Source organism: Tursiops truncatus, chromosome 20 (assembly GCF_011762595.2).
Source record: "Tursiops truncatus isolate mTurTru1 chromosome 20, mTurTru1.mat.Y, whole genome shotgun sequence".
Classification (NCBI taxonomy): domain Eukaryota; kingdom Metazoa; phylum Chordata; class Mammalia; order Artiodactyla; family Delphinidae; genus Tursiops; species Tursiops truncatus.
In genome coordinates, this window is record NC_047053.1 from 18,049,344 (window position 1) to 18,062,205 (window position 12,862).

A 12,862-nucleotide genomic window follows, 5' to 3' on the forward strand; every position below is an offset into this window, starting at 1 on the left:
ACTGAATGGCCGTTAAATACAAGCCAGACCCGTGTGCTACAGACAAAGTGCTATCAAAGATACATGCAGAAAAAGACAAATCCCTGACCTCAGGGAGATCCCCCTTCTCCTGTCTTAAAAAGAAATGGCTGCCAAAAATATTCACTTCCCTAATTAGTCTTTATAGCCTAACCCCAAACTTGTAGTCACTTAGCCATTCCATCAATGCCTCACCATATATACAGGTAGAGCTCACTGATGATGCAGCCAGTTATGTACCTATTGTTCTGTTTGACTGTGGTCATAGCTAAGTCAGTTTCACCTGAAATCAGTCTTTTCTTTCCAAGGAGGTCTCTTTCAAGCTTGCCTTACCTTACGGACGTGACAGGAAAAGAGGACGTTCATGTATTTGTCCTTCCGTTTCAGTTCATTCGCAACGGGGACGAAGGTGCCTGAGGTCTGAGGTGTATCTGGCTTCTGAAAGAAAAAGGAAACACGATAAAATGAGTATGCTTAAAATTTTATTTTATTTTATTTTAATTAATTAATTAATTAATTTTTGGCTGCACTGAGTCTTTGTTGCTGCGCACGGGCTTTTCTCTAGTTGCGGCGAGCGGGGGCTACTCTTGGTAGCAGTGCGCAGGCTTCTCATTTCAGTGGCTTCTCTTGTTGTGGAGCGTGGGCTCGAGGCACGTGGGCTTTAGTAGTTGCGGCACGCAGGCTCAGTAGCTGTGGCTCGGGGCTCTAGAGCGCAGGTTCAGTAGTTGTGGCGCACAGGCTTAGTTGCTCTGCGGCATGTGGGATCTTCCCAGACCAGGGATTGAACCCGTATCCCCTGCATTGGCAGGCGGATTCTTAACCACTGTGCCACCAGGGAAGCCCTACTTAACATTTTAGATGAGAAGGCAGTCTTTTACTGCTTTATAACTCTACTCACATAACTCCACACATGTACTTTTTACCTCCCCATCCCAGATGATAAGCTACTAAAGGGTTATTATAACACCAATGATCCTAGAATATTTTAAAAATAAGGAATGGGAGAGAGGGTGAATTCCCAGCTTTGGGAATAACTGATACAAAGGTGGTAATTAAAAATAGTTGCTGAATTATGCAAGGGAAGGTTTAAATGATCGAAGCCAGATTATTGAATGTGCCTAATTCATATGGGTACAAGACAGAGAACTCTCTTTAAAGTGAGGGAAACAGCGAATATCGTACACTGAGAAGCAATAAAACCTTTTAGTTTAGTATCTCTCATAGAAATTTAGCTTCTGAAGGTGTCTTAGTCTTTCTACAAATACTTGGAGAAAAATTCTTCTCTTTCTTTGTTAAGGGAGCAGCAGTGGATCCCACTCTGTCCTCCTGGACTTACCGAAGCAAGATAGTTGCCCTCCCAGGCCCTCTGGAGCCCAAGGTCAGCCCTTTGACCCTTCAACATTTCTACAGCCGCAACCTTTGCCCTAACCTGGGGCAGGTCTGAAGCAGGTATGGTCTTGATGAGCTGGGATGCTCTCCATCTATAAGTAAACAAGCAAAATGTATGAGACTTTAGAAATAACATCCCATTCATTCTCAAAAATGACTGAAGCAGCCATTGAATAGAATTACCCTAAAAAAAGTAAAATGCCTCTAAAATACACGTAGCTGTACGGGGACAGAGATTTTTTGCAGAACTTCCTCTGCTGTTTGCGTGTTTTGGAAGCAACCGGAATTGAGTGATACGTGGACTCTCTTATATCTATAGTTAGGGTGTAGGAACTTTGGATTCATCATTCATTCACTCAGCAAATGTTTTCTAGGCACGTACTAAACTCCAGATGCCGTTCTAGGGAGTGGAAGCACAGCAGTAAACAAACAGATGAAGGTCCTTTCTGCTAGGTGCTGATATTCTAGAGAGCAGAGACAGACGAGATATAGACCAATGCTTAAATACACAGTATGGATGATGTGATTAGTGCTATGGAAGAAAATAAGGCAAGGAAAGGGGGACAGGAGTGCAGCAGAGGGAAGGGCCAGGGGGCAGGTGTTGGTCACAGAGGGTGGTCTGGGAGGCACCCCTGATAAGGATGTGTGAGCAGGAAGTGGAGGTGCCAGCTGTATGGATACTTGTTCCAGGAAGAGAAAACAGTGCGTGCAAAGGCTCTAAAGTGTGAGCTTGTTTGGTGTGTGAGAGGACAAGCAAGGAGTCCTGGCAGCTGGAGCAGGGGCCTGGGGGAGGGGAACAGGAGGGGGTGTCAGAGGGAGAGCCGGGGCCAGGATCCACAGAGCCAAGGGGGCCCTGTGCCCGGTCAGCCTGTCCCCTCTTCGCTGCCCACAGGGGCCCAGGACAGGATCCACAGCTGACCGACTCCAGAGACCCATGGCAAACAGCTGTGCCACGGAACCCGGACCCGAGCCACCCAACCTGGGGGTGGTGTAGCACACGCTTCCTCATCCTGATCAGGTAACCTGCCATCTTTAAACACGTGTAGACGACAACAGCTGCCGCCGGAAAAGTGAGCAGCCTTGGCCACGTGAAGAAGAAGCTGGGCGTGAGGAAGGCTCCCAGCCTTCCCAGGATGAAAAAGAATTACTAGGAGGCGTGGGAGCGAGCTGAAGCACGATTAGACACACACGGAGGCGGCAGAAGAAAACAAGACCCCACAATCACAGCAAAATCCTTTAACACACTTCTCTCAGGATTCCACAGATCAAAAATGCAAGAATAAATGAAATGTGATACAGGGACTAGACCAGGGGTTGGTAAACTACAGCCTGTGCCAAACGCGGCCCATAGAGCTAAGAATAGTTTTTACGTGTTTAACCGAACAAAATAAAATATGTGACGAGGACCATATGGGGCCCACAAAGCCTAAGATATTTACTATCTGGCCCTTTACAGAAAAAGTGTGCCTTTGAACTAGATTAACACAGCTGGCAAGATTCATTCAATGTGTGTGTGTGTGTGTGTGTACAGTCAAGACACAGAGCAGATGTATTATGTTCAAAATGCTCATTGACTATAAGCCCTAAGAAGGCTGGGACAGTATTTCACATCTTTCTTGTTTGTCACTGTATCCCTAGAACCTAAGTCAGTGTCTGTGACACAGCAGGTGTTGAGTAAATACTTGCTGAATGAATAAACTGAGTTTTACAAAAAATAATCAATTCTAGGCCATACATAAAACCTCCAAGTCTACAGTGCAACATCATCAAAATCAATAATTCTTTGCAGCCATTAAAGATATGACATAGATCTTTATTTATTGTGATGGACAGGTCTCCAAGACTTATTTTTAAGTAAAGTCATATAACCATACATAGAGTCCTCCTTGTGGAAAAAAGAGAGGGGAAGAAAACCCAAATGCATACACACTCACAGTATAAGCACACATTTCCATAGTACTTATTATGTGTCAGGCACTATCTGAAATGCTTTATACATATCTACTCATAATACTTTCAACAACCCTATGAGCAGGTGCTATGATTATGGCCCTTTTACAGATAAGAAAACTGAGGCACAGAGAGGTTAACTCATTTGCCCAAGGTTACACAGCTAGTCAGTGGCAGAGCTAGAATATGAACCCAGGCTCCAGGGTGTGTGTTCTTAACCACTGTATCGTGCTTCTCTTGCGTGTGTATGTGTTTGTAAGTGCGTAGACAAAGATTTAGAAGGATGCAAACTAATTGTTAATGAGTGGTTATCTTAGGGGAAGGAAATAAAATGGGGAGAGACAAGAGGAGGTGTGGAGGATTTCAACTTTATATCCTATAAATTTTTATATTCTGTCACTTTATTTACTTTAAAAAAATTTTTTTGGCTGCACCGCGTAGCATGTGGAATCTTAGTTCCCCGACCAGGACCGAACCCATGACACTGCAGTGGGAGCACAGAGTCTTGACCACTGGACCTCCGGGGAAGTCCCTATGTCGCTTCAAAAAAAATGAGCATATATTCGCGTATCATTTAATCACTTTTTAGATTACGTCAAAAATGCAGGTGACAGATGACATAATTCATGAAAAAAGATTTATCTGTGCAGTAAAAAGTCTGCCAAGATTTACAGCTAACATTTACAGTATTGCATGGGAGAATGGAGGGCTGGGGTGCTTTTGCTTTCAATAATGCTCTCCTGTTCTATTTTTTTCTTTTTATGAGCAATCATTTTTTTTAAAAGCAAATGAGATATGCATTAAAGAGTTTTCCTTGCATGCGTTTTCTTTCTTTTAGATATCTGCCATTCAATACATTGATTTACATTCAATACATCAATGACATCAATATGTTAATTAGTTCATGGTGTTCTGGGCGGAATACCATAATGCCAAACGACCACATTTGAGAACCATCAGCCTAGTTTATGCGACTAGATGGCTGTACCTGAGACATAGCTAAACATATCTGGTGCACGCTGTCAACAAACAAGCTCAAAAAACGATGAGAAAGGAGCTATGAATAACTACAAAGTCAGATGCAGGGCAGTTTATTAAGAAAATGAAGATTAGCTGGAAAGGTATCAAATGTTGCATGGGCATTAATTAACTTATTTACTTATTTGTTTAAAAAAATAGCTTGCTCTATAACAGTGTTTTCTGCCTTTTACTTTAAAATCACCTGGAAAACTTTAAAAAGGACCTCCGCTTGGGCTCCGCTCCCCAGCACCGTTAAACAGGGCTTTCTGGAGGTGGGACTTGGGCATCAGTGTGTTTTATAAACTCCTTGTGAATGTCAGGTGCGGGATAGAGAACCCCTGCTCTGAAAGGATGAACAGACATCCTAGCGTGAGTGATATGTGGTGATTTTAATAAAGTTATCTTTTTGCTAGTAAAAGAAAGTAGAGACATCATGCTACTAGCTTATCTTAAACTTGGCTTGATTCAGGCCTTGTGGCATACTGCTGTCTACTGCTAATAGAAAAATAAATGGACCGTTCTATTATTTGGAGAGGTAGGCAGATTCCCTTTGAAAGTGAAATCTACGAAGGTGGAGACACAAGGTAAAAGCAACGTCACGTAGCAAATGGTGGAGCTAATGTCACGGTCTCAGATCTGTACATTTATATAGTATGTGTACTGCCACAAACGGATGCAGCACATACCAAGTCCTTACCTATTAAAAATAGCCTGTAGGGCTGCCTCGAAACGGCAAAGCACTCTGGGCGGGGCTGGCCACTTCACGTGCTTGCCGTGGTCCCGCATGGTCTTGATGCCGTGGAAGCGTCTGGCCACCTCGTGGATGTACGACTTCACTTTGTAGCGCCGGTAGTATCTGATAATTGTCAGAGCCGCCTTGGTCCTCTTGTACCGCATACGGGCCAGGGTGCCCCGCCACACCTTCGCAATAGAGGGGAAAAAAAAGGAAAATGTTGCTGGTTGGCTGAGTAGCAGATCACATTGAAATCACAGAAGCTCCTTTACTTAGAAGCTCAACCTGGCAATTTGTATGCGTCACAAAATCAGCCAGAGCATGTCAGTTCTGCCTGCCACCAACAGATGGCACTAGGAGTCACGTCCGTCATTTTGATTCAGTGTCTAGCTGTTCGTTACCTCCTAAGGAGGCGTGCACGGAGTCTGAAGCAGAGCCCTGTTCTAACTTTACGGTCGTGTAAAGAAGAAAGCCAAAATACCATTATCTTTGGATAAATATTTTAAGAATGTTGAAAGGAAGCAAGATGAGTCAGAACGCAAAACCATCAGCATCCACAGTTCTCTTATGAAACCTAGCTTTGCACAGATTATACACATTGGCCACTAGTGTCATGTCGCATTGGATGTATGAACTGATTTATACAGTCTGTGCAGCCCCCCCTCCCCAGGTGAAGTCCCAAGAATTTAGATGTATTCGTGGAGAAAGGTAAAAAACAAGTTACTAATATGAACCTGTTAAATTTTTTCAGTGATCAGAAATCAATCAGACATTATGTAAACGTCTCAGCGCCTGCTTTATCCAAACACGGTGAACTCACAGATACTTATATTTTTTTCAGGACCCCATACTTCTCAATCTCTCAAGTAAAAAGAAATTTGGTGTGATCTTCATTATTGGCTCTTCCCCTAAATATGCTTTCTACCACCAAACGTATTCTTTCTTCCACGGTATTTCCAGTATAAACCCCTTTCTTTCCCGTTCTGCTACTACAGTCCCAAGACCCCAAACGTCCTCATTGTTTTCTTGGATAAACTCCTCGTACACATCGCCATCACGCTCCAGGTGATACTCACTGCTGCTACTTAACTGACTGTCTCAGTTCTTAGGTGGAGGGTACTACTTCCCTCCCTGTCTCTGGCCTCTCAGGACCAAGATATTCAACCTCCAGTTCAAAGCCCACAGTATGGGTTCTCCAGGATCGCTTGGGGTTCTTTTATTTCTTCTTAGATCCCCATCTGTGCCCACCACTTTCTCTCAGAAAAACTGGTGTGATACCTCTTTCATTCAGCCATTTTAGGTTGGTCTTCACGAAGGCTCCTAAACAGGTACCATGTGCTTACAAAGCCCTCCCTTCCCAGCCTGCTGTACAAATATGAGGAGGCCATCCACGGACCCCAAAGAGGAACTAACGGGTCAAGAAAAACCATGACATGTGAGGGAAACGCGACATAGGAGCAACTTCTGATGAACCTGGAGCTCACGTATAAACAGAATATATAAAGACACAGAGGCAGTGAAAAGTCACTCATTGCTGCACGTGGCATCAGCACAGGAACCTGTTTTAGTCAAGATGCCTCTCTTCTTGTAGACGAATCTATCACGCACACAGCTTTGTCAGGCCTCCACCCAAGTGCTAAAATAAAGGTCCCTTCTTTAGTATCTTGAAAAACCAAAAGAGTACAATTAGAGGGTAGAAATCCGTGACGCAGTTTTTTAAAGAAAACACATTTTTAAAGTTTCATACTGTTTGTTGCTTTTTTTTTTTTTTAAGAGGAAGGCAATTAAGACCCCCCTGGAGCCACATCTATACAGGAAATCAATCTTATAATTTTCAAAAAGTGTTTTGTAAAGATTTTTTATTAAAATGTTTTTGGTTAGACTCTAGTATAATCTGAAAAAAAATGTCTAAGTAGGTACTTTTTAAGGGGTAGGTGTTTTTGTTTTGGACAACCTTTTAGATTTCATCTGTGTCCTTAGTTTATTTAGGTTTTGTGTAGCTGAAAAATCAGATAGCACAGAAATGCTATAAAAAAGACAGCAGCCCTTCCCCTTGCCCATCTAGGCCCACCTCCCCATCTCACAGTGTCATTTCATGCCAGCTATTTTAACTGCTTCCTCTCGTGGCAGTTAAGTACACATATAATCTGTTTATATGTACACACACACATATACGCAGTAAACACACATACATTGTTATTTCTTGCTGGATCCTTTGAGACCCTACCCAAATTACAGACATTGGTGATTTAGCTCTCCTACCATCACTATTACCTCTCCTTTATAATCCCAACAATAATTACATCAAAAATTTAAAGTCAATAGGGTTTACATGATTACATCTGTTATATTAACTATATTATTTGGGAGAAAGGAATTTTGTGGGCCTGCAGTTATATCATCAACTTTATCAGAAGTCCCTTCGGCTTTATTTATTTTTCTAACATCAGAGAAGAAGTAGCAGTGAAAAACTACGGAGGCAAATGATTTCTATGCAAAAAAATGATTCACGTATTTTCCCTTATAAACGGATACGCTCCCCAGGCCTTTGTGTGGGAGAAAGGCTGTGGTTGATCGTCTCGTGAAGGGTCTGAAGGTTGGAACTTAAGGTATGAGACAGATCTTCCCGTTTCCCTCTTTGTTTAAAGAGCTTAAACTGTGGGGGTTTTTCAAGTCATACAAAGCTTACCTCCAGAGAGGACTTAGCCTGATGACAGAGTGTCTAAAAAGGGGGAAAACTAAATATTATATTCAATAAGCAAATGCTTAATGCTTATTTGATTATGCCTAGAGAGGTTCAGCAAAAAACCAGGGAGCCAGCGGGGCCCTCGTTCAACAATATGAACATGAAAAGTGGAACCAACCAGACATTATGTGCTTTAGGATCTGATGCAAGAGAGTGGGGGCTGAACCCTGAAGGAGATCTGATGGGATCTGGGAGAGGAAGTTATCAGAAGGTACAAGGCAGGGATCAGGGTGACGGAGAGGGCAAGCAACTCATTTCTTAGGTGGAACCAAGGATAGAGGCAAACAGAGCGGGTGAATTGGAGGACACACTGAGGTATAAAAGGAGAACATTAGGGCCACAGGTCACACATCCCTGCTACTGAATTTTAGACACAATTCCTCTCTTCAGTACCTTGACCCCCTACAGTTAATTTTCAACACAGCAGCCGAGTGATCCTTTTTTTCTTTTTAAATTAATTAATTATTTTGGCTGCGTTCATTGCTGCACACGGGCTTTCTCTAGTTGCAGCAAGTGTGGGCTTCTCATTGCAGTGGCTTCTCTTGTTGCGGGGCACAGGCTCTAGGCGCACGGGCTTCAGTAGTTGTGGTGCACGGGCTCAGTAGTTGTGGCTCGTGGGCTCTAGAGAGCAGGCTCAGTAGTTGTGGCGCACGGGCTTAGTTGCTCCGTGGCATGTGGGATCCTCCCGGACCAGGGCTCGAACCCATGTCCCCTGCATGGGCAGGCGGACTCTTAACCACTGCGCCACGAGGGAAGTCCCCCGAGTGATCCTTTTAAGACCAAAGTCAGATCGTGTCACTTCTCTGCTTAAAACACTGCTGCGGTGCTCCAGCTCCCCCAGAGCGAAAGCCAAAGCCCCTCCCCTGGCCCACAAGGGCCACATGAGCTGGTACCGTCACTGCCCAGCTCCTTCCACTGTCCTCTCCCTGGCTCACTCCAGCCACACTGGGCCCTGCTCTACCCTGCACAGGCCTCCTGTCTCAGGGCCTTTCCTTACGCCTGGAAGGATCTTCCTCCAGATATCATATCACATGGCTATCTTCCTCACTCTCTAAGTCCATGCTCAGCTGTCACCTTCCCAATGAGCCCGGCCCTGACCATCTATGTAAAAAATTCCCCTTGTCCACCCTCCCCTCCTGGTACTCTCCACTCTCTGTACCATGCTCTATTTTCTGCTCTTGCCTCCAGCACTTAACACTCTACAACACCTGTAATTTACATATGACTATTGTTTATGCTCTCCCTCTACTGGAATTTAAGCTCTACTAGGTCAGGGATCTTTGCTTCTTTTGCTCACTGATGAATCTCCACTGCCTGGAACAGTGCCAAGGACATAGTAGCCACTCAATAGTATTTGTTGGGTCGTACGGCATATACCCTGAGAAAACCGTAATTCAAAAAGAGTCATGTACCACAATGTTCATTGTGGCTCTATTCACAATAGCCAGGACATGGAAGCAACCTAAGTGTCCATCAACAGATGAATGGATAAAGAAGATGTGGCACATATATACAATGGAATATTACTCAGCCATAAAAAGAAACGAAATTGAGTTATTTGTAATGAGGTGGATGGATGTAGAGACTGTCATACAGAGTGAAGTAAGTCAGGAATCTAAAAAAAAAAAAAAAAAAAAAAAGGTTCTGAAGAACCTAGGGGCAGGACAGGAATAAAGACACAGATGTAGAGAATGGCCTTGAGGACATGGGGAGGGGAAGGGTAAGCTGGGACGAAGTGAGAGAGTGGCATGGACATATATACACTACCAAATGTAAAATAGATAGCTAGTGGGAAGCAGCCGCATAGCACAGGGAGATCAGCTCGGTGTTTTGTGACCACCTAGAGGGGTGGGATAGGGAGGGTGGGAGGGAGACGCAAGAGGGAGGGGATATGGGGATATATGTATACGTATAGCTGATTCACTTTGTTATACAGCAGAAACTAACACAGCATTGTAAAGCAATTATATTCCAATAAAGATGTTTAAAAAAAATAGTATTTGTTGAGTGACTGAATGTTTTCAACTTCATCTTGCAAGCCTGATATTGAATCTTTCATTTTTGCTGTCACGCTTTCCACTTCCAAGAACTCATCCTCATTCTCCAAATATCCCTTTTAAAAGCATGTTGGCCTTCCCTGGTGGCGCAGTGGTTGAGAGTCCGCCTGCCGATGCAGGGGACATGGGTTCGTGGCCCGGTCCGGGAAGATCCCACGTGCCGTGGAGCGGCTGGGCCCGTGAGCCATGGCCGCTGAGCCTGCGCGTCTGGAGCCTGTGCTCCGCAACGGGAGAGGCCACAGCAGTGAGCGGCCTGCGTACCGCAAAAAAAAAAAAAAAAAAAAGCATGTTGCTCTTGTTTTACAAAAGCATCCTTCCTCTCAAGCAGATGAATTATGGTTTTACTTTTTATGCTGCTCCCTACATTGCATCTGTTACCTATAAATCCCCTCTTCTCCCGCTTGTCTTCGTCTTGGTCTTTTGAGCTAGAGGCCTTGCTTGAATGTCTGGGGATCCTTGGCTGTCCATTCACTGAAAAGTGAAAAGCCACTTGGAAGCTCTGTATGTGTGCTTTGTGGGTGGCGGACTCCACTACAGGGTGATTAGGTGGGGACCAGCCATCTGTGGGGGACCCCAGTAATGTCCGTACCTTAAACTGTTCTCTCATTGCTGCCAGAATTCTGAGTGAAGGGGGCTGGAGGATCTCTTTCGTATTTCGACTTTCAGTTAATTTACTTGATTTCAACATGGTGCCTGACCCCTCTCCTCCACTGGTGCATGGTGTCCCCAGGCCCAGAGCTTCTTTGGTTCAATTTCTTCAGAGTAAACTTCTTGTCTTCTATCAGAATGAGACTGAGGGAGCTCCTCCAACTTTGTGAGGTTAGGAGAGTTGGGTGTACAATTGCTCTCTTTTTAAAATAATTAATTAATTTATTTATTTTTTGCTGTGTTGGGTCTTCGTTGCAGTGGGCGGGCTTCTCATTGCAGTGGCTTCTCTTGTTGTGGAGCACGGGCTTTAGGAGCGTGGGCTTCAGTAGTTGTGGCGCGTGGGCTTAGTTGCTCCGTGGCACGTGGGATCGTCCCAGACCAGGGATCGAACCTGTGTCCCCTGCATTGGCATGTGGATCCTTAACCACTGGGCCACCAGGGAAGTCGTTATAATTGCTCTTTATACAGAGTTTCAACCCTTCTACTCCTCCAGCTCCACCCGTCACCCCTAGCTAAAGAGGTACCTGGTCCTTCCCATCTTGAATCTTCCTACAGCCCAATGGTTGGGTGACCTGGCTTGCTTGTCTGCAGGCACTTAGATTTCAGCTTTCTCCACCAGCCTGGGGGGCTAACCACACGTTCACTTACTTCCAAAATTATGTTGATGCCTCTTTTCTGCTGTTGTTTCCATTATGGTTCTATTTGTCCTTGTGGGTTTCTCCAATTTTCATCCTTTACTGCTGATTGAGGGGTTTTGAGATGAGTAGATATAAGCCCAGTCTGTCATGTCTAACCAGATGTTTTATAATGCCATCTTAATTTGACCATGTTTTCCTCTTCCTTGGTGGTCAGGCATTTCAAAGCAACATCTGTCAGTCATTAAAGTACAAGATACACTTTGCAAAAGATGTAGGATCCTAGGTAACACTCTGTTAAGAAGCAGGTCAATTACATATCTTCAGTTTAGCTTCAGAAACAAACACAGGTCAGCTTTCTGTTTTTCTCTTGTTCTCCATGTTTTTGTTTTTTAGTCATTACGGGTGTTGGGTCTTTTCTGCCTGTTCTCAAACAGCTCCCTGTTGCCCTGAATTGGATATTCTCTTAGTTTCTACAACTGAAATCCTTCAAAATTCCAGCTTCCAAGCTTCCCAGGCCCTCCATGCCTAGGGAGAACTTTTGGGAGAAGCATCTTTCTTCTATTTCTAGTCTTAAGTCCTCCATACAGTAATTCTGGCTGAGTTCTGACAGTATATGGTTGCTAAAGAGTTGTGGTGGAGGAGAATTTACTTAGGTACCAGGTTGAACTCTGAGCAAATTGTAAAAGACACAAAATCTATCTTTGGTATCCATATACCCCATCATATTTAGAATACGACATCCATTTTGGAATATTTCATGATTGATTAACGAAGGAGTTATTTTAAAGGAAGATTCAAAGACAGAAAAAATTTTCTGAGTTATTCCTCTTCAACCCAAATATCTCTATGAGGGACAAAATGAATAAAGACCTGATGTGCTATTTTTAAAATGCTAGTGCAGTGCCCATGTTTTTACCAGAACAGCAGGTTAATATGTACCAAGAAGAAACTAAGACCCAGTAAATATAATTTGTAAGTTCTTAGCATAAATTTTGACACAAAATCCCTTGGTTTTACAGATAAATTAATAGCATTTCAGATGACCTAGGGGAGAAATTAAGAAATAATGAAATATACTAAGTGAAGTACGGCAGACAGAGAAAGACAAATATCATGATATCACTTATATGTGGAATCTAAAAAAATGATATAAATGAACTTATATACAAAACAGAAACAGACTCACAGACTTAGAAAACAAACTTATGGTTACCAAAGGGGAAAGGTGGAGGGGAGGGATAAATTAGGAGTTTGAGATTCACATATACACACTACTACATATAAGACAGATAACCAACAAGGACCTACTGTATAGCACAGGGAACTCTACTCAATATTCTGTAATAACCTATAAGGGAAAAGAATGTGAAAAAGAATAGATACATGTATATGTATAACTGAATCACCTTCCTGTACACCTGAAGCTAACACAACATTGTAAATCAACTATACTCCAGTATAAAATAAAAATTAAAAAAAGAAATGAAATAACCAGATCTTCAGTCAATAAACAGATGTAAAACCTTCAAATAAAGAGACACCCCCTTCCAAAAAAAAAAAAAAAGAGCATGTGTGAGCCTGATCGTTATAAATTATCCTGATGAACTTAACTATGTGCGTGTGAGGTGTAATTTAGAAATGATCACCCCTGAGCTTTACCTTG

At 43.3% G+C, this 12,862-nt stretch overlaps 1 protein-coding gene across 5 annotated transcripts in view; it reads right to left on the minus strand.

The window, feature by feature from the left end:
* MYO1D (myosin ID) overlaps positions 1 to 12,862 on the minus strand; it is a 350,471-nt gene that overhangs the window by 153,824 nt on the left and 183,785 nt on the right. For all 5 annotated transcript variants that reach the window (XM_019927106.3, XM_019927108.3, XM_019927107.3 and 2 more), the window contains exons 17-19: positions 5,075 to 5,298; positions 1,355 to 1,499; positions 352 to 456 (exon numbers count right to left, since the gene is read on the minus strand). In XM_019927106.3, the coding sequence (XP_019782665.1) occupies positions 352 to 456; positions 1,355 to 1,499; positions 5,075 to 5,298 (474 nt within the window). The remainder of the gene's footprint in view (positions 1 to 351; positions 457 to 1,354; positions 1,500 to 5,074; positions 5,299 to 12,862) is intronic.